This window comes from Perna viridis, chromosome 2, assembly GCF_037379345.1.
Source record: "Perna viridis isolate PV_CMFRI_1.1 ecotype Kerala chromosome 2, ASM3737934v1, whole genome shotgun sequence".
Taxonomy (NCBI): Eukaryota; Metazoa; Mollusca; class Bivalvia; order Mytilida; family Mytilidae; genus Perna; species Perna viridis.
In genome coordinates, this window is record NC_142446.1 from 25275524 (window position 1) to 25296658 (window position 21135).

At 31.3% G+C, this 21135-nt stretch overlaps 1 protein-coding gene and 1 pseudogene across 2 annotated transcripts; both read right to left on the minus strand.

Moving 5' to 3' along the window:
- Positions 1–536: 536 nt before the first annotated feature.
- LOC148624214 (cholesterol 24-hydroxylase-like) lies at positions 537–17032 on the minus strand (annotated as a pseudogene). Its single transcript, XR_015919641.1, has 14 exons — positions 16750–17032; positions 16234–16311; positions 15725–15806; positions 14018–14091; positions 12351–12437; positions 11975–12106; positions 11523–11642; positions 9783–9939; positions 9230–9292; positions 7208–7280; positions 5746–5941; positions 4551–4642; positions 3262–3331; positions 537–1399 (listed from the first exon to the last, which is right to left on the minus strand). The product of XR_015919641.1 is annotated as a cholesterol 24-hydroxylase-like (transcript).
- A 25-nt stretch (positions 17033–17057) lies between these two features.
- On the minus strand, positions 17058–20820 carry LOC148624215 (uncharacterized). The gene is made up of 2 exons (XM_088566770.1): positions 20100–20820; positions 17058–17268 (listed from the first exon to the last, which is right to left on the minus strand). Exons 1-2 carry the CDS (start codon positions 20629–20631, stop codon positions 17186–17188), a joined length of 615 nt encoding a protein of 204 aa, XP_088422896.1. The 5' UTR covers positions 20632–20820; the 3' UTR covers positions 17058–17185.
- Positions 20821–21135: the final 315 nt, after the last annotated feature.

A 21135-nucleotide genomic window follows, 5' to 3' on the forward strand; every position in this document is an offset into this window, starting at 1 on the left:
CAAAGACAAGAACTAGACTAGGAAAATAGACACACACAACAACAAAAATAAGACATACAAAGAAACAAAAGTAACTGAACAACCCAAACTCCACTAAAACTGGAAGCATAGACCAGGTGCACCAGTAGGGTAAGCATCCTCTGCTTTTCTAGAAACACCCTCTGAGTTGATCATAAAATGGCATGTCTAGGGTAGACTAATGAGGCAATGAAAACTCAATCTAATTAAAACTAGATCTTGTAATTTTGTCCACCTAGTTCTCACATTAGAATGAATGCAGGACCGTAGTGGACAAATTACAAGATTTAGTTTAAATTAGACTGACGAAAACTGTGACACATTGAATAAATTGGTCTCATTGTGCAGATGGATACACCAAAACCATCACAAGTTTATGATGATGACCATAGAACTTTTGCAATGATGTTTTCAATCTTGTAGCAACATAACCCTGTTCCTGAAGCCTAATTGGAAGAAGTCTAGCAGTTATAAAAATTGAGATATTTTTTTTTGAAATCTTAAAAAAAAATAGGAAAAATTAGTGAATTTTTTACTGCATATCACTGCAATTAAATAATACATTAAGTGATAGCATTAGACTGCAGTTAATGCATTGCAATGTACATTCATATTTGGGCCCTAAAAAAATTGATTATTAGCACAGTATACTTTAAACTACATATACCTCAAGATAAGCACGTGAATCATATTTAAAGTTTTATTACTTTTTTTGTTTATTTACATAGATACTAGTAAAAATATAAAAATATTAGAAAATACATTCTTGATAAACATAAGTTAAAATATACACAGTATACATAAATACAGAGGAAATATCCAAATTATTTTTTTTTGTTATGAATTCAAAAACAAAGAATCCAAAAATGCATAAAGATGTTTCATAAGGCACTACTACATTCATCATGATTTGCCAGCATTACATATAAAAATCAATTAACTATTATCTTGTAATAAAAAGACTCTGTCATGTGACATACTGGAAAGAAATTCAAAGTGAAATAATGTTCCCTTGTGCTTTAAAAAATATATTTTTTTTTTAAATTTACATTTGATCAATTAAAGGGTCTATCTGTGTTAAGTGTACAATATAGAATATATTATACTTGTCATGTAGAACATAAAACACTGCATGCTTTATTCATCAAGTACAGCACAGTAAAGACTTGTACATTGTTTTCATAACCTATCAATCATGTAAATATCTGTATTCTTTTTCATTTCATTTTCAGTGACTGGAGCTATCATATAAAGTAAGTGTACAGACTGCACCTCCTTTTGGTTTCAATGTTAAACTCTCTTCAATACTAAAGTCCTGGTCAGGATCCATTTCAAACTCAAACCTCTGCATGATTTTTGCAAGAATAATTTTAGCTTCAACCTGGAAAATATGTTATATCTCAAGCTTAATCCTTATATTAAAAATTAAATTTTAAGAGTTTATTTAAGAGTTAATTTTTGGCATCTTAATGATGCCAAAAATTACATGTATCTTATGTTAGTTAGCTGAAAATAAAAAAATAAATTAAGTATAACTATTAAAGTGACGAACTATGTTTAATAAGTAGCAGTCTTTATAAAAATCAGAAGGTGATTCATGTCAAAAACCCACTGAATTCAGTTTTATTTCTAATTCAGAAACATTTACAGACCACATAACCATTCTTAGTTTGCCATTTGGTTGTTGCACTTCCAAGATAAAAATAATATAGATCGTACATGAAATTGTTTTTTTGCACTTTTTTGCAAGAGTTATCATACTTGTTTTCATTTTATTTTGTTGTTTAAGTGGGAGATAATCAGGTGTATACCTTTTGATAAACAGGATTTAAGTAGCAGTCCATACAAAATTCAGATCTAATGTAGATGTAGAAAAATGCATCATACAAATGATGTTTTTTTGGTCTACATTTATTAAACTTTTGTGTAACAACAGTCCTTCCTGTATTCAGATCTATACTTTTGAGAAAATCATACATTGATCTCCCACTAAAATCAACCAAATTACACCAAATCAAGAACGGTAACTCTTGCAAAGTGTCAATTTTATACACAATCTATATAATACTTGTCTCAAAAGTGCAATGGGCCAATGACCATATGATGAACTAAGACTGGTTTTGTGGTCTGAGATTGTTACTGAGTTCGAAATAACACTGAATTTAGTGGGTTTTTGACATGCATGAATCACCTCCTGTCTGATTTTTATAAAGACTGCTACTTAAATTAAAAACAAAGCATTTTTTCTACTTTTTACTTCTACTTGGGATTCTTTATTTTGAAAAAAAAACAAAAAAAAAAAAAAAAAACTTCGTCTTTATTTTCTTCACTAGAATAATCAAAATATGGGAATCAAATATGGCTATTATTTTTTTATTTTTATGTATTCCCAAGGCTTAAAAATATTATTTTAAGCGCCTTAAATCCAATATGAAGTTTCTCAAAATTTATAAAATTTGTAAATAATAGGTATGTTCATTAGAAATTTTTGTATAATTTGATATATGAACCTTTGCCTGGGTCTATTTTACAAGTGCAGTTAGTACTACATAGAAAGGATTCAGTCATTGTCCTTTAATATAGTCTATATTCTGTTATGGTGTTTGCTTGTATTTTAAGATTATTATATGAGAGATACTTAGCACATTTTTTTCCATTTTGTTCTAGTGTTAATCACATTTTTATACCAATTTGTTTTATCATTACTTCTTCTCTACTAGTTTATTTTCAATATGTATGAAGCCCCAAGAATTTGTTTTTAAAATGCTAAAATGCTAAACTAATTTGGATTATCTCCCTTTTGAGTCCTCTGACCCTTATTAAATACTGTCATGCATGTCTCCATATGGTATCCAAACTTCCTGTAAAAAAATCAAAATCTATTGAGCGGTAGAGAAGTTGTGCTTACAAGGTTTTAACATGTAAAACTCTGAATTAAGATTATCTCCCTTTTGAGTCCTCTGCCTGACATTATATTCCTTTATGCATATCTACGTATGATACCAAACCTTCCTATAAAATTTCATCAGAATCCCTCCAGTGGTATAAGAGGAGTTGTACTTATAAGAAATGTGGTTAGACGTATGGACAGACATTGACAGACCAACAGATGGGGTATTTCCTTAAACCTTCCAAACTTTGTTTGTGAGGATGTAACAATATATTGTAAATTTTACTAAGCTACACTCAACAATTCTTGTAGGCAGCAGCCACATTCTGCTTATGTACAGTTAATAAAATTACCTCTGCAAAATTTCTTCCAATACATGTCCTTGGCCCAATAGTGAAAGGGTAATATGTGAAAGATGGAATTCTGAAGAAAAAAAAGAACACATGACAATTTAATCAAAACAATGTTTTAATCAATTTTTAGACAGTTTAGAAAGTCATGAAAACAGGCCAGTAATGTACAAAAAATAAACAAACATGCCCTCATTTCTGGTACAATGTATCTGCATAAATCCATGCATGTTCTGCTAGAGGTTAGCAGATACTGAAAAACAGTTATCAAAAATAATTTAACTATCAATACTCCCAATATGTGATATTCACCAACTTATCAAACTAGAAAAACTGTGTCAATGCTCACTAAATTGCTACCCATTCCCTCATTTGATAGCATACACCTTTTGACTTCTAAATTAATTTTAATCAAAATGTGAAGAAGAGGTGCACAATGGTAATATGTAATGAAGATTTTGTGTAAATTCCATTTAGTTGTGTAGAATGAATTACAGATAAGAGACAGGCCATCATGTCCCCAGTCATAAATGACAAAGTCCATGTTTTGCTATATCAAAGCTGAAATTGATTTGGATCAAAATCTAAAATAGAAGGTGTACAATAGGAATATCTAATCAAGAAGAAAGGAAGGAAGTACGGACAGAAAAACTATATAGTCCTACTTTGGAAGTAGAGGGTATAAATAATTAAACTCTTCTGTTATCTAAAATTTGTACCATATTAAAGGTATTGGTAGATAATGATTGTGCCATACCATAAAAGGCAAATTATGTTTTACATTCCGAACAGTTTGGAAACTGAATGGAAACAAGAGGCTCCCAGGAGCCCACATTCTCACCTGCTTAAAGTTTTGCCTTTCAAGGGCAATAATTATTTCAGCTTGTTTCAAAGTTGGTTTAAACAGAGTCCACCTAGCATTTAATCATTATCCAAAGTCAGAGCTGTATGAAGCTTGTCCCAATTCTTTAGGGGCACATGTGGTTATATTAAGCTTCCCCTGGATGAGCATTTTATTATCAGATGCAATGTAATATTCATGGCTTTTTTTATTTATGCAAAAATAGAGCATTTAATGGTGAAAAGGGGTGGCAAAATGTTCAAAAAATTACATTTTGGATTTTGCTGAAAATTGAACTTAACCTGTATTTCAACTGTGCAAAGTTGTAAAAAAGTTAATTGATTCATTCTCAAAGTGTCATCTAGAAACTGATAGGGCACAGACAAACGATGGACACACTTTTTCTATACTATAATACTTAACCACTAAGTATTAATCAATGATTTCTTACTTATTTTCTGCATTAGGACTAAATCTTTCAGGATCAAACTTCAAAGGATCAGGGAAGAATTCTTCAAGCCTTGAGCTAACATACGTACTCATCTACAAGAATAAAAATACTTTTGTAGGGAATAAAGCATGAGCATTCAAATGCCCTTGCACTTAAATAAAAAAATAATTTAAAGTGGTTCTTAAATAATAATTCAATAGCAAAGTTTAAAAGATCATAGGACTGTCTTAAATAATGGTATGACAATTTAATTCTGACTTAATCTGGGGGCCATCAAAAGTTGTCAATAAATGAAGGTGTGAAATGCATACAATGTATAACAAATGGAAATAAAACTACAAGAGACATGTATGCCCTCATTTCTATGTTACTGCTACATGTGTGTATTATGTTGGAAAACAAAAACAAATAGGCATATGTTTGACCATAATAACTAAAATGAATCGTTTTACTCAAAACTAATTAATATACTGAGAGTATCACAAGGCAATACAGTTATACATAGACCACAAATGGATTAAAAATTGTTTGACAATGACAGGATGCAAACATCATTCATTACATATTAAAAATTTGTTATTAACACAAAGTATTGTCTAATATTCTCATTCCAGGTACAAAGAATTAATTTGGGAAGCGTTCATATGTATGTCATTATTTGTAGTTTTTTTAAGTTTCATTACTAGTACTAACTACGGTTTATATACATGTCATCGTATTATTACCTGCCACATTCACAACAGTATGATAACGTGCATGCCTACTCAATAAACAAAACTTAAAACAGTTATCAGTCATGGGCTGATAACTACTTATTGCCCCTGACTGATAAAGTTATTTCACATGACTGATAACTAATTATTGCCCCTGACTGATAAAGTTATTGCACATGACTGATGATTAGTTATTGCCCCTGAAAGATAAAGTTATTGCCTTGAAATGATAACTTTCTTTTACACCCAGTATCATCAATTATACAAAAATGTATGCATCAAGAAAAATTATGTGATGAAATGTTTTATTTGTAAGTATCATGATATTGATGACTAGTAAAAATAATTAAAAAATAATAGATTCTGTATGACTACCTCAAGTTCAAAATCTTATATGAAATAATGAAATTTAATTTTACCAAATCACAACCAAAAATATAATAATACAAGCTTATCAATAGAGAACAACATTACCAACATACAAAAACAATAGTGCCTGCTGGTATATGATATCCCATCATATCTACATCATGTTTAATTTGCCTGGAAGTATTAGGTCCTGGAGGGTAGAGACGAAGACATTCTTTAATGACCATGTCTAAGTATGTCATTTTATCAGTATCTTCCATACTGATGTATGGTCTGTCACCAATAATATCCATTACATGTTCTCTAAGTCTGAAACAAATACTGACAATTCAGAAAATTTTTCCTTTTGAATAAAATTCTATTATGTAGTACATTAAAAAAAATTATGATGAACATATCTAAAAAGGCACTGTAATAATTGTTTCCCAAAACATGCTTTTCTAGTCCTAATCATAAGGATATTTCAACATTTGAAAGATTTGTTCTACCTTGTATGATTTTAAGAAAGAATGGAAACATGCTGTATTTGTCTGTCATTACTCGATAAAAGGGGTTGTTGTAGAGGTTGGACTTACTGGATATTTTTGTTGGAATAGCTATATGGATTTAAAATATAAGAAAAGTAGACCCACAACAAGTCTGGACCTGTGACACCATCATATGTTTGTTATCACATATTTTCAATAAATGCATGAACGCTATGCAAAGTTATATAAAGTATGTTTTTATGATAGCATAGAAGGGTTCTATAACATGTGAGGAATGTGGCATCTTTCCCAACACACTGCACCACTATGGGTTGCTGTCAGGATTTCTGTATTATAGCCTGACAACCCCAGCATGTAACATACCAGAGTTACCCCAATTCTACCTCCTGGGGCACACAACCCAGCTGCTCTGTGGGCAGAGTGCCCTAGCTCCCAGTCAGGATTCTGAGCACTATTTAGTCACTTTTCAGGACAAGTTTAGCACTGCTGCGGGCCAATTTTGTTGACACTTAGACCCACATGGAGTAGGTACACAACTGAAAAATGGCTACGTTCACAAAGTTAAAAGAATATACTTGTAAAATTTGTCCATGGTATGAGATGCATATCTTCAGTGTGTATATAAACACATAAGAAACAGAATACACCAAGTAGGTACCATTCACAACATGTAGTGTCAAATATGGCTATTTAAGTTCTTTTTGCTAAAAATGTAGGGAAAAAATTTCAATTTTGCCCAAATAAAAGATGCACATCTTTAATATGTATACAAACACTTCGTACAGTAAGAATAATTTTAGTTTAAATACTTTTTAGGTTACAGAATACACAAACTTAGTCCCCAAAAGTGTGACTGACAGACAGCTACAAGTAGACCTGTCTTCACTATCCGTAATGCAGGTGAAAAAAAAATCATCATATTTTCGCATTTAAAGGGCAATAACTCCAATAAAGAGTTATTATACAAAATCAACCAAATGAAGACTTTGGTGGAGTAGTTCAAACAAAGATAACATCTGACAAGGAAGATGCTAAGTACCGGTAATGGCAATACTTAGAACTAGAAATTTCTAGTTTTTGAAAATACCTTTTCATAACATCTTTATTTTGCCACAGAGAAGTCATCACAAAACTCAGCAAACAAGCTGTTGTTTCCTGGCCTAAAACAAAACAGATTTGTATCATGATTAAATCATAAATTTTTTCATCACATAAAAAGCTACCATTAAGAGCTCTACGCAGGAGAAGAGTGAATCCTTAATTATTTTGATTACTATAGGTAATTCTATGCATATTTATCACTTTCAACAGAGAACTGATTTTTAGCAATCACCAGTACTTTATAAATTAATGTCTTGTTGTGAATATCTCATGCAACATCTGACACAATGAATTAATTAAATTTAAATGTATAAGCCATAATGTGGATGATCTATGTGTTGTTTTATAAATTTTATCCTGCTATGAGGTTATTTGTTAAACAAATAAAGGTATACGGTTATTTTTTTGCTGTATTTGTACATTAGCAGGTTATCGACTTTCTGGCTCCTCCCACTCACGTGATCGGCTGAACTAATTTTTTCTGGTATGCATAAATTAATCATAGCCGCCACCATCGATACGATATAAACAAATTGTGATTGCGTATCCGGTTAATCTTTTTTTCGCTGTTTTGTTTCGTTTTCACTTTTTTTACCTGAATGAAATAAAAGATTTATGTAAACCAAATAATGATTTTGTTTGTATTTTTTTCATCATGAGATACATGGCAAATCCCAAATCTCGTTCAGATTTGTATCATTATCAGTTTGCAGATGACTTCCCCTGTCATTTCAGTCATGTCGGACATGGAGATAGAGTGTCCGTCATAATTTAACATAAACTGGTCCCCACTTAAAGAAATTGATGCATTACAATATGATAAAACTCTTGAAGAGACAAATGACCAGGAAACTGTAATGCTCTTGGATTTATTACTGCCTAAACCCCAAGATAATGAATCAGAGGAACACTACATTATAGATCTGCCCATACAACTGCCTCCTCTTCTTCAAAAATCTCAAATATTTCAAATCCCAAAGAAACTAGTGTACAAATTTCACTCCTGAAATATACTGCCATATACCAAACAGAAACAAGACAAGTCAGCTTCCACCTTCCTCGCGAAATTCAAAACCTTAATGTTCTTAAAATCGACTTTACAACGTTTAAAATATTTGTATTTATTGTTCATTTTACTTATTTGTCTCTTGGAATTAAATCAATTTTGATATTGCTTATTTTCTTCAAACAGTTTTGATGGATTATATGGTGCGGATTAAATTTCAATGTTTACTAAGTCATGCGCCATGCGTATTATTTTTTTTCTTCCGGTTTAATTATCGGGGCTCCTCAGGAGATATGCATTTTAAAATTTAATTTTAAAAATATACACACGCACAAAACTATTCATATAACAGGATAAAAACGAGATAGGTACATTGTCAAAAATTATTGAAGATATGTGTATTCGGCTTGGAACAGGGGAAATAGCTTGGCAGAGCCTCGCATTTCCTACCCGTTACGTCGCCTCATCACATATTTTCAATAATTTTCGACAATGTACCTATATTGTATATGTAATTTATACATAAGGAACTTAAAGTTGTGTTAAATAATTCCCACAAACGAACAAGTGATTATTTTAAATATACATGTAATTATTTTGTTTCAAAGAATCATGATTAAAATATAAATTTAAAAACTGATTTCATGCCATTGCCACAGAATGCAGAATATTTACATAAAAAATATGTGCGATAGTACCTATGATAAATATCACAATATTGTGGGAATATTCCCTTCATCGTTTTCATGTAAGAACACATTGAGACTCAAGTAGTCACCATTTTTTTTGCTTATAATTTTTATTCAGAGAGGGTATGACGAATTACAATATTAATGATCTGCTCCTGGTAAATCATGATGAGCTGCTGTATCATATATTACTTTTTGTTCCATTCAAGATTTTGTATTTTTTTTATGTGTGTGGTCTCAAAGCCTGTCATGATATGGGTGTCAGAAAAAAAAACACTAAGTAATTTCCAAACAAATATCTACATCTTATTACCTGCTACAAAAAATGTTGTTATGTCATCTAGTATAACTTCTTCATCTAAGTCAGGATTGTCAACTAAAAATCAATGAAAATATACAAATTTATGATATAATAACTTTTAGAAAAATTTAAAATAAATAATAACATCAGGATAACTATTGGAAACTACCAAAACTGAACTCTTTTGGATTACATCAAATCCATTTACTGATTTTTGTATAATTTTACAATTAAAAACAGGACAACCAACTCATGAGTCCATCAAAACTAGGAATCAGACAAGCATAACAGAAATACCATCTAACACCTAGTCATGATGTTCAGTGGAATGTGATGACTAAAAGGTATACATGTGGTTAATAGGGACAAACTATATAAAACATGGAGAAATTATTTATTTGTCACACTCCTATATGCCAATTGTGTTGAGACTTTATTACAACCTACAGGAAGTTTGTTCTTGCAAGTGATGAAAATCAACCTAAAGCTATGGTTCAGTTGGACTGAAATATCAAAGGGAGATATTTTCTTTAAAATGATATATATATATATAAAATAAACCTACTTTTCATTTTAACTAAATGATTTAATATATCATCTTGGGTGTAGTCTCCTCTCAATATGGACTCTCTTCTCTCATTAAAACATTTCTGTGAAAATGATCTCAAGTATCTTGCTGCTTTACGAACCTTCCTAATATAGTTCCAATTTGTAATTCGATACTTAAAAATAAAAAATACAAAAGTCAACTTTAAATAAAATCTGTTTAACACTGACAACACAGTTCAAGATGCAAAACATATATTAAACTAGGTGCTTAATCAAATGCACTTTAAATAGACAATTTTATCTGAATAATTTTATTTCGACAATTTTATCTGGACAATTTTATTTAGACAATTTTATCTCGACAATTTTATCTGGACAATTTTATCTCGACAATTTTATTTAGACAATTTTATCTCGACAATTTTATTTAGACAATTTTATCTCAACAGTTTTATTCAGACAATTTTATCAAGACAATTTTATCTCGACAATTTCATCCGACAATTTTATTTGCACAAACATTTAAAGTAAATGGTTATGGCATGAACAAAAACAGTACAATGTAATATACATTACATATAAACTAAATTTATGACCATGGTGTGACAGTTGTGTAAATCTGATCAAAATAGATCAATCTATAGTTTAATATTTAGAAGGCTGTTTCCATTGATATAAATTTTTCTCAAAAGTATATGAAATAACTTTGTAAGTTTTTGTTCATATCTGTCCTTTTAAAGCTATATACCAGAGAAAAAGAAACCAGCATACATTACTGTATGAACATACATTTCTATTGCCGCATACAACAGTATCATATCAGTATCACATTGAATTTAACATTACATATTGCTAATTATTTTCTAAGAGGTTGAAAATTGATACAATTTACCTGCAAATATGTTCACCAAACAGAACCCATGAAAATTAGCTACTGTAAAAATCATTTTATTACAGTACTCATGGTGTGTTCACACAGTCAAATACAGCACATTCAATTTGCATCAAATGCTGTGTGAACAGACAAATTCAGCAAGGGGTTTTTATTTTTAAAAAAGTGCACAATTTATTAATGCATAAATATATCAAAAGATAAAAAAATAATTCTTAAAAATTCAGGAGGTTTCCCATCTCACAATGTCATGCACTACTTATTAATTAATAGAGTCATTGAAAATACTTTTTTGTGATTTCTTCTTAATATGTTTTTTCTTAATACTGTATTCATTAAAATGTAGGTAAGTCTTTCATAAAAAGAACGGAGGGTGCTTGTTGAAGCAATTTTGAGAAAATAATCTGTATACTTCAAATGTATATATTATGCATTTGTCTTTATTCATGTTTTAATAAGGGAATCAGACCTTTTTGATTTGATTTTTAGGTATGTTTCATTGCGTTATATTTTTTCCATGGAGGCCATTTTTAAAAGGGAGAGGGTTGTAATCATGCCAAAGTACTTTAATCCTGCTATATTTTTGGGACTGTCCTAAGGAATTTTTGGCCTCTGTATGTCTTGTTTCATATTCACTTTTAGTTTATTCTATGTTGTTGGAAAATATAGATGCAATTATTTTGCTGCATAAAAAAGCAATATAAATGTAGTTAAATAAACAAACAATCAAATTTGTTATCAAAACAGATGGGAATATTTCATCACATATTTCTAGGATAGGGCCCATTTTTGTAAATCTCTGGATCCTGCACTTATAAAAATGATTTCATTTATTTAATTTCTTAAAAAAATAAACTGCCATACCTGCATAAAAGGATCTTTTAAACTTGCAGACAACCCTTTAAAGCATGTTGTGATAGCTTTAGTAAATTCTGACTTCTCTTTTCTGTTCAGAACATTGTCCATCTGCATCCCAAACGCTATCTATAGAGAAATAATATTCATAAAACTTATTAGCGATGATTATGCAAAACTTAACTGATCTATTCTTTTGATATAATAATATCAATTGAGAGCAACATTCATTTTACAGTAGAACTTCATTGGATTGTATCAATTCTATGATTTTTAAAAGTACAATAATGTAAATCTAAAATATAATTTTTGATTATTGTGACTGGGCTATCATTGCAATTCACATTTACTTTTCCCTAATGTCTTAGATAAAAATACAATTTTTGAACAGTGTGATAAAATGGAAATAATAAGTGCACTTAATAATTTCAGAATTTAAAGTAAAAATAGACAGGTCAGACCTTGCCTATGATGTCCAGAGTCAGAATTCATCTAACATATGTACACTGGTTTTACCATCAGCTAAACCATGAAGTCTTGTTGTCAACAAATCTACTTCAGAATTCAATGCAGACTCTAAACCTCTTATATAACTAAAAGAAATGTTCAAGATCTTTTTAACATATGTTCTGATGTAAATAAAACTAGTTGCACACATTAAAATAATGTACAATTCAATATCAAATTTTGGTAAATTTCCAAAGTACTGGAATAATTATAAATACTATACAGTTTTACAAATAAAACTTAAATATTTCTCAGTTATATCAAAGATAATTACATTGTTTTAAAACAATAACTTGCCAAACCTTAAAAAGACTTGATAAAACCGCCTACCTTCTCTGGAAACAAGGGTTCATTAAAGCCCTCCTCCAAACCCACACCTTCTGGTCACTCTCTACTACTAAACCTTTTCCAAGGAACCTTACAATAGTAAAGCAATAAATGGTTTAAAGTACTATCATGTTGCAAATGTAATCAACAGTCAAAAATTAAAGGAGTCTTCAGCAGAATGCCAATGTATTGTGACAATATTTAAAATCAAAAGAGTAGGCCAATGGGGCTAAAGATGCACAATACTTCTTAATACCAAAATTTAAAAATCTTACAATATTTTTAAAAAAAGGTCAAATCTAAAAAAAAATATGCAAAAATGTCAAAATCAATAAATCAATAAGGCAAAACTTAGAATTAAAAAAAAGCTGTGAATGAGAACAATTAGAAATACTATGAACCAATCTAAAAAAAAATACTGCCTACTTCAAGTAGAGTAAATTACGGTTAACCCTGATGTTTGATTACCTCCTTCCGCAGTATCCTGACATTAATTACTTTCATTCATGTACATTGGTTTTTAGTTGACAATCCTGACTTAGATGAAGAAGTTATACTAGATGACATAACAACATTTTTTGTAGCAGGTAATAAGATGTAGATATTTGTTTGGAAATTACTTAGTGTTTTTTTTTCTGACACCCATATCATGACAGGCTTTGAGACCACACACATAAAAAAATACAAAATCTTGAATGGAACAAAAAGTAATATATGATACAGCAGCTCATCATGATTTACCAGGAGCAGATCATTAATATTGTAATTCATCACACCCCCTCTGAATAAAAATTATTAGGAAAAAAATGGTGACTACTTGAGTCTCAATGTGTTCTTACATGAAAATGATGAAGGGAATATTCCCACAATATTTATCATAGGTACTATTGCACATATTTTTTATGTAAATATTCTAAATTCTGTGGCAATGGCATGAAATCAGTTATATGCCAATTCTAAAAACTTGGCAAGGTTGCATAACTTGCAACCTTTCAGTGAATGGCAATGATTCTAAATTGACCTTTTACAACTTCAAAATTACATTATACTTTAACTCTGTTTATTCTCTAAAAACCAAATACATTGATACAGAATAATACAAACATGTTTAATTACCTGTATGTATCTTAAGTCTAAAGTAAGCTACCAACCAGTAAACTTAATAGGTGTTGAATCATCGAGTCATGATGATATAGCACAAACAAAAAAGATATTTAAGTCTAAAGGATTGTGCAACAATACTGATACAGATGATATAAGAGAATGTAAATTAGCAAAATTTTCAGTCAACTTATGGCTTTCTTCAGTGCTAGTCATAAACTGAGTGTGCAGGATGGTAAATAACGTAAACACAACTCGGTGCATCATAAAGTGAATATCTGTGACATATTAAAATTATAGTCGAAAGTAAAATGTAGAAACACAAACTTGTGATGATCTGAACGAAATTTGAAGAAATTTGGTCAAACGATTAATTCACTCTTCAGAACTTTTCTTCTTTCCGTAGTATGAGTCTTTCACTAAAAGATAGTGAAATTCATCATAAAGTGAGAGAAAATTACAGGATATGCCTGATTCTGCTTAAAACTTAGAGGGATGGAAAAGAAACAGTAGCTATCAATTAAGTCAAACAGACAGCATCATTCAAGGCAAGAATTGTACAAGCCTACCTCTCACCAAACAAATTTACCAACATCTGACAGCTAAAGTAAGGTTTTGGATGGTTCCCTGTTATTAACATTTCCTGAAATTAGCAAGAAAAACAAAACTGAATATATTTTGCTGTTACCTGCAGTTTAAAAATATAATCAAGCCACATAACGCAACATACAGTTGTATGTATTTTCAATTAATAAATAGATTTTAAAATGCCTACATGATATTAGGGCTAAATTATCAGGAAATCTAGTTTGCTGCCTTATGTTTTTTTTTTTTTTTTTTTTTTTATTTTTACATTAAAAATTTAAAGTATGTTCATTAAATAGTCATCTTTGAGAAAAATGAGGAAATTACAAAAATATTAGGTAGGTTCTATCTTTGGTTTCTTACGGTATATATACAAATATATATACCGTATATATGCTTGGCATTTATGAAAGTATATTGCTTTGTTAAATTAAATTCTTTACTTATTTTAACAGAAGTTCAATATTGAATAAAAGCTTTGTAAAGCATAGCATGATAGGTTTGCAGGGGTTGAACCTTTAACTTTTGGAGCAATTAGTTTTTGATACACTTAAGCAAAGGGACTTACAATTCATTATGGACAGAACAGCTGGTTTGGACACAATATAGAACAAAACTTTAATTTAAAAATTTTCAAAATCAGACCAAAAATTTAAATTTTAAAAAGTCAATTTCTTGGGGTGAGTCCCTTTTGACCCCTTATAATTAAAAAATCGTAAGAGATAGGGGTTATACTACCCTAATGTTTGGACAAAAAAAAGTTTGGCAAATGATCGCTTGAAACTTCTTTCTCTATGTAAGTTTCTTGATCAGATCCACGGCTGAAATATCTGAAGACAGCTTCAGCATTCCTCTTTATATTTCATTTCTATGATCGATGAATATTTATAGCCTTGCTGGGTTTTCATTTCTAGCTAAATATTAAATAGTGTATGATGCGTCAAAAAATAAATAGACAACTTGAAAATATTGACAGCGAATGACTGAACAGGTACTGATAAGAGGTTAGAGGTCAACTATTTTTAATTGGATCATTGTGAATACATATGTTCAGACACTTTTGTGTACAGTCCTAATTAATCAGCATATTTAGTTTGCAGTAAGCTGTTTATTAGGTTTGTTTATTGGCTTAAATAACAAAATTAAATTTGATTTATTAGAAAGTCCTGTAAAATGGACCTGACTATCTGTATTTGAACATGGGGTTTGCCAATGGGACTATTTTACTGTGGTAGTGTAGATGCAATCAGGCTTTACAGATCTCAAGGCTCTTGATAAAAAAAATTGAAATCAGACCAAAAATAAATGATAGTCAAGTTATTGTCTGGATGTAAGGAAAATTCATGTTTCTGGCCTCCTTTTTGCCCAATAATTTCTGATAGTTCAAGTCTTTACCCCAAAATTCTTATCTTAGTCTAACCATTGGTGGTATACAACATTGTGGAACAATATCATAGCAATTCCTATGCTTTCACTGGAGTTGTATAGTTGAATTCCACAAAATTCTTCTTTTAGTCCATTTTTTGGACCCTAATTCTAAAACGGTTGGGGCTATAACCCCCAAAAACAAATCCAACCTTCCTTTTGTGGTTTGTAACCTTTTTACAAAATTTTATACAAGACAGCGCCATACCAATTTATGACTGCAAAATGTTTGCAGTTGTATAAGAATGTGACACATAATTACTTACTCTAATTGCCTGTGGATCACAAGTATACACAAATGTCCTCTGAAAGAATGACATTCTAAAAACATGACCATATCTTTTAACCCTAAAATAAGGAATGAAAGTTGCAAACTTAAGAATGTTATGACTGAAACTCAATCTCAAGAGAAAACAGAGATAGCTACTACATATATCACAAAGATACTTTACAGAAATAGTAATGATGACATTTGATATCATGATTATCAAGAGACTACCTAGTAGGTACATGACTATATCTTGTTGGGCCACGATATATCAGTAATTCTATACTATACTTAGTGGTACTTCCTAGTTGGTCATATTATTCCTAACTAGAATAATTTATTGATTACTATTTTTCAATTACAATGTATTTAAAGATGTTATAATTGATAATAAACTTCATCCATTTTTAAAATTGTTATTTTTGGCAAAACAATCTTCTTTACAGATGCATTAACCCAATAACAAATTCATTATATATGTGAATGGCAAGTCATTATTTTACCTACCAGTCTAAAAGCATAACATTGAAGAACTGTCCATCTTTGAAGTATTTGGTTAAAGTTGAAAGTGACCCAAAGAAAAAGCTTAACAGAATAAAAATGGTATGATGAATTAAAATTAATTGAAAATGCATTTTAGATAAAACAAACAAAAATTATATTTGTCATCCTTGAATAATGCCGTGTGAGATGAGCTGAATTATCTTGTCATAATAATTTTGTCCCATTTTTAATGCTTATTTTGTTTTCCACAAAAGTTCCCCTTAACATGATCAAAAGGTCAACAAACAATTAGCGATTACGCTATATAGAACTCATATAGTTCAAGATCAAAGATAACGTAAAAGGATAAAAGTGTCCTTAATGCTATTTAAAGTTTAATATTCTCTTCTAAACAAATAGCCAAGTACTTATTAAAACAAAGGCTGGCTATACCTATCAAGTAAGCAGTTGACTTCTACATTATTATATAACATTTGAGACATCTCAGTTCAAACAGAGAGAACCAATATTAAAACATACTTATCGACTGGAGGCCCAGGGAGGTGATTTCCTTCTATTAAACCAGATACACATATATACACTGATTCCATTAACAGCTATTGAAGTAACAACCAAAAGTCTGAGACATTTTTACTTAAGATTCTGCAATACAGTAGTTAAATTTGGAAACATAAAAAGGTAGATCTACTATGCATAGATCAAAGAAATTGATATTATTCATCTTCATTTCCTTGAAGTGATTGTTTCTCATTATAAAAGAATATATAAATCTAGTGAACATATACATGTAAAACATGTATATGTTCATCAGATTTATATATTCATACCATAATGGTCTCACTAGTGGCTAGTCTAATTTGCCCTGCTTCTTTCCATCTAATTTCACAAAGCCGCATCTCCTTTGCAATATTTGCACTTCTACCTTCTTCGTACATGATGTGCAGGTCCCACTTATCTAAGCTGATAGGTCCTCGTGTTTAAAGGATATTCTGATATTTAGGCTCCAATATATTGGTGTCTTGACATTGTATGCTACATCTAGTACATTCAAATTTATGGTTCATTAACTATATTCTTATATAAAAAGAACCAAGCCTCTTTCTAGGGGAGATAATTAATGGGAAATGTAATGGGAATTTTAGGTGTAATACCACTATTTCGGAAAAGTCTCATACATACAAGAAAGTAGTTAGTAATGACACTAAATAGTCCCAACATTGCACCCACTCATTTTCCTTGTTTAGAAAAGGTATACAAACTTGGTGTCATCTAAAAGCTAAATGAATCAGCAATACTCTAAAAACTTCATTTTCTTTATTCAGTGTAGGGTGAAAAAATTCTGAACAAAAACTCTAAGCCCCTTGATATGGCTAAATTTCAAAACAAAAATAGTGATTTCTGTATCTGTCTACTTTCATTTTACTGTTCTTTCTTAGAAGCCACATATGGTATGTTGGTATTTTTATGAGAGTTTGGTAAAGAGTAACCTGACCATCATAATGAAATGCCTCCAGCACCATCTGTACTGATGAAAAAAGATTGAGTCTTGTAAATAGCTGAATTTAACATCAAAAGTAATGGAGACCAGAAATATAGGTATGACACCTTTAGGGTTTGTTTAATATCATAAGTCAGAGTTCAGTGACCCTCAATTTTCTTTTTGAAATATGGATTGATTGATTAAGAGTAATCAAGGGAACCAAGGTTATAGCGGTAATCAAAAGAATGTAATCCAGGGACAAAGACCAGACATGGAAAACAGACATACACAACAAAGAACACAAAGTAACTAAAATCATACATACAAAGTAACAAAAGCAATGAGAAACTTGGACTCCACTAAAAACTGGGAGCATGAACCAGGTGCACCAGCGGGGCAAGCGTCCTCTGCTCTTCTAGAAACACCCGCCGAGTTGCTCATAAAAAGTCAAGTCCGGGGTAGACAAACGAGAAAAGGAAAACTATGACCGTTTAATAAATCAGTTTTCATGGTGCTGATGGATACACCATAACGATCCACGAGTTCATGATGACGACCATAAAACTTCTGTAGTGATGATTTCAATCTTGTAGCAACATAACCCTGTTCCAGAAGCCTATTTGCTAGAGTTCTAGCGCGATACAAAAAGTCTGCGTAGTTTCGGCAAGCTCTGGCATAACGTATGAGTTGTGATATGAACACTCCATACGCAGGAGTCCAAGGGATGTTGCCAAAGATGAAAGGAAGGTTGACAATTCTGAATGAAAAGTCATCACATATGTCGTAAAGTTTGGTCAATAGTTTTCCTTTACCATCGATTTCTAAGTGTAGGTCAAGATATGAGGCTGACTTCACAGTGTCTGTAGTATCTGTTATCTCTAGTTCTTTTGGGTAGATGCGATGTATCAAATCCCCGAAATTAGGATTGTTTAAAGATAATACGTCATCTATATAGCGGAAACTGAGATTGAAGGATCTAGCCAAACAATATTCTTTCTTTCTGATCAGATCAGCTATAAAGTCTGCCTCATAAGAGTGAAGGAATATGTCAGCTAGTAAAGGAGCACAATTTGTTCCTATTGGAATGCCGACCGTTTGTTGAAAAAAACACGTCCACCACACTGGACAGATATGTTGTCGATTAAAAATTTCAGCATTTTGTAAACATCTTCCTCTGTATATTTGGAAGATGATTTGGAATTATTTCTTAAAAAGTATGAGAAATCTCTACCAAGAACTATATATTTGTATCTAGGTGTACCATCTTTTTTGGAAAAACAACGATGTATAATGTTTTTAAGTCGGGATTTAAACTGAGTATGGGGAATAGAAGTATACAGTGTTGAAAAATCATAGGTTTTAATGCTATTATATTCAGATAGTAGTCTTGAACTGATTGTCTCCAAAAGATCTTTTGAATTTTTCAGGATCCACATTGAATTAATACCACTACGGGAGTAACAAATGTTGTGGTAGGACTGTAGACCCTCATTGACAGTTGTGAGTATAGAAGTTAAAAGTTTTGAAAGAAGTTTGGTGGTACATTTTGCAGATCCAGCTATGAAACGTTGTTTGTATGGATTCTTGTGAAGTTTAGGAATCCAGTACATAGACGGTAAATCACAATCATCGTCCTTGGTAGAGAGACCAAAAGAGGATGGCACAGATTTATGGTTTTCCACAATCTCTTCTTTGGAAAGAGTGGTAGCAGTGTAGGTCTTATCACTGCAATTATTTTCTACGTCTACCTCTAATAATAAACATTGGATATAAAACGTTTTGCAGACAAAAACAAAGTTGTTCTGGGCTTTGTCTGCTGGTACGACAACATATTTATCATGTATAGTAGACAATGTTTTTGCTACATCGGGGTCTTTGAAAACTGATGTAGCCTTGGCACTCATTGACCTACTTAAAACTTTCATTCGTTTCAAAATTAAAGACCTCACGGCCTTCAACCACTCTGACAGAGAATCAATGTCTTCTTGTTCTCGTTTTATCTATTTTCTTGCATAGTCCTCAACGGCATCCATAAGAACTTTAAAATTATAATTCCAATTTATGGAGCGTGGTTCACGGTACTTGGGACCTTTAGAAAGGATATTACGCAGAGATTCGTTTTAGATAATGGTTAAATCTCCCGTAACGACGTGACCAGAAGGACCATATTTGAATGGAGAGGTTTTGCAAGAACAGTCAGGTGGTTTAGCCTTGAAGTCCTCAATCTCGAGGTTCTGCAATAGCCTTTTATAATTGAAAATTTTGGATGCGATGGGTGAAGTATAGGAATATGAAATAATTGGTATGGATTTGTCTTTGAAATATGGGGGAATTTTGTTGGTAACGTTTTTGTGATGGAGGATGTTAGCCAAATTAATTGCATCTATACCTTTGTTGACAAACGGTAGTGGAAGAAATGATCGTTTTTCTTCATCTTGACTTTTCACACAAACTGGTTTAAAGAGTCTGTGGAAACCAATATCCAAAATGATGGCAACAAGTCTGTATAATGATGAAGTGGGGTCAGAAACAGGAGTGTCAAGACTTGTTTTGTAAAGGGAGTGTAGTAGAGTGAGAGGTATAGAATAAAGTTTGGTTCTAATGTGATGAAGTCCAAGAGGTTTTTGTATGAAAGGAAGGAGACCATCTATGGAGACATCATGTAACTTAGGTGACGTATAGTGGCGATGGCCATGACTCCTTTCCCGTCTTGGATTTTTGTCAAATAAATTGATCACATTTATGTTATTGTTATATTGGCTTGAAAGGTTTCCTATACTTTTGATGTTGTCATTGCATCCGTGAGGTATTGCAGTATCTAGTCTGCGTATCCAGTACTCCTCTCTTTCCCTACGATGGTTTTTACTTAGAACGGGACTGTTCGTAGGATGGTAAATTTTTTCTAAAATACGAACTTTCATGGAGAGGATTGAATGATCTTGTTGAAATTTGAATGTTGATTAATTGTTGGGGTTTAACGCCCGAGCAGCAAAATGGGTGATAAAATGAACATGAAATGATGATGATGAAATGAAAAACATTCTATCACAAATTCCTACTTAAATGTCAATATCAAGACAAGTGTGCATATTTTCCTCCCAAGATGAGATACCAGGTCTCAGTATCGTATTAATTTTCCCATAGACTTCTATAGTGAAGTGCATATTTTTAGGATTTTTTAAAAAATATGTAAATTGATTCAATAAAACTTTCACTTATGTAGCATTTCTAAGGACATGTGAAAAAATAATTTCCCGCAAAGAAAATAGGGTGAGTCCACGAAGATTGGACAGAAAAGTAGTCTTGAACTATAAATAGCCATTTTCCCTACTTTCACTTTCGTTTTGCACTCACCAAACCAACCTTTTCAGTGGAACATTTTTATGATATTATGTTAGATTTTCTTTTAAAAAAGTTCTTCATCT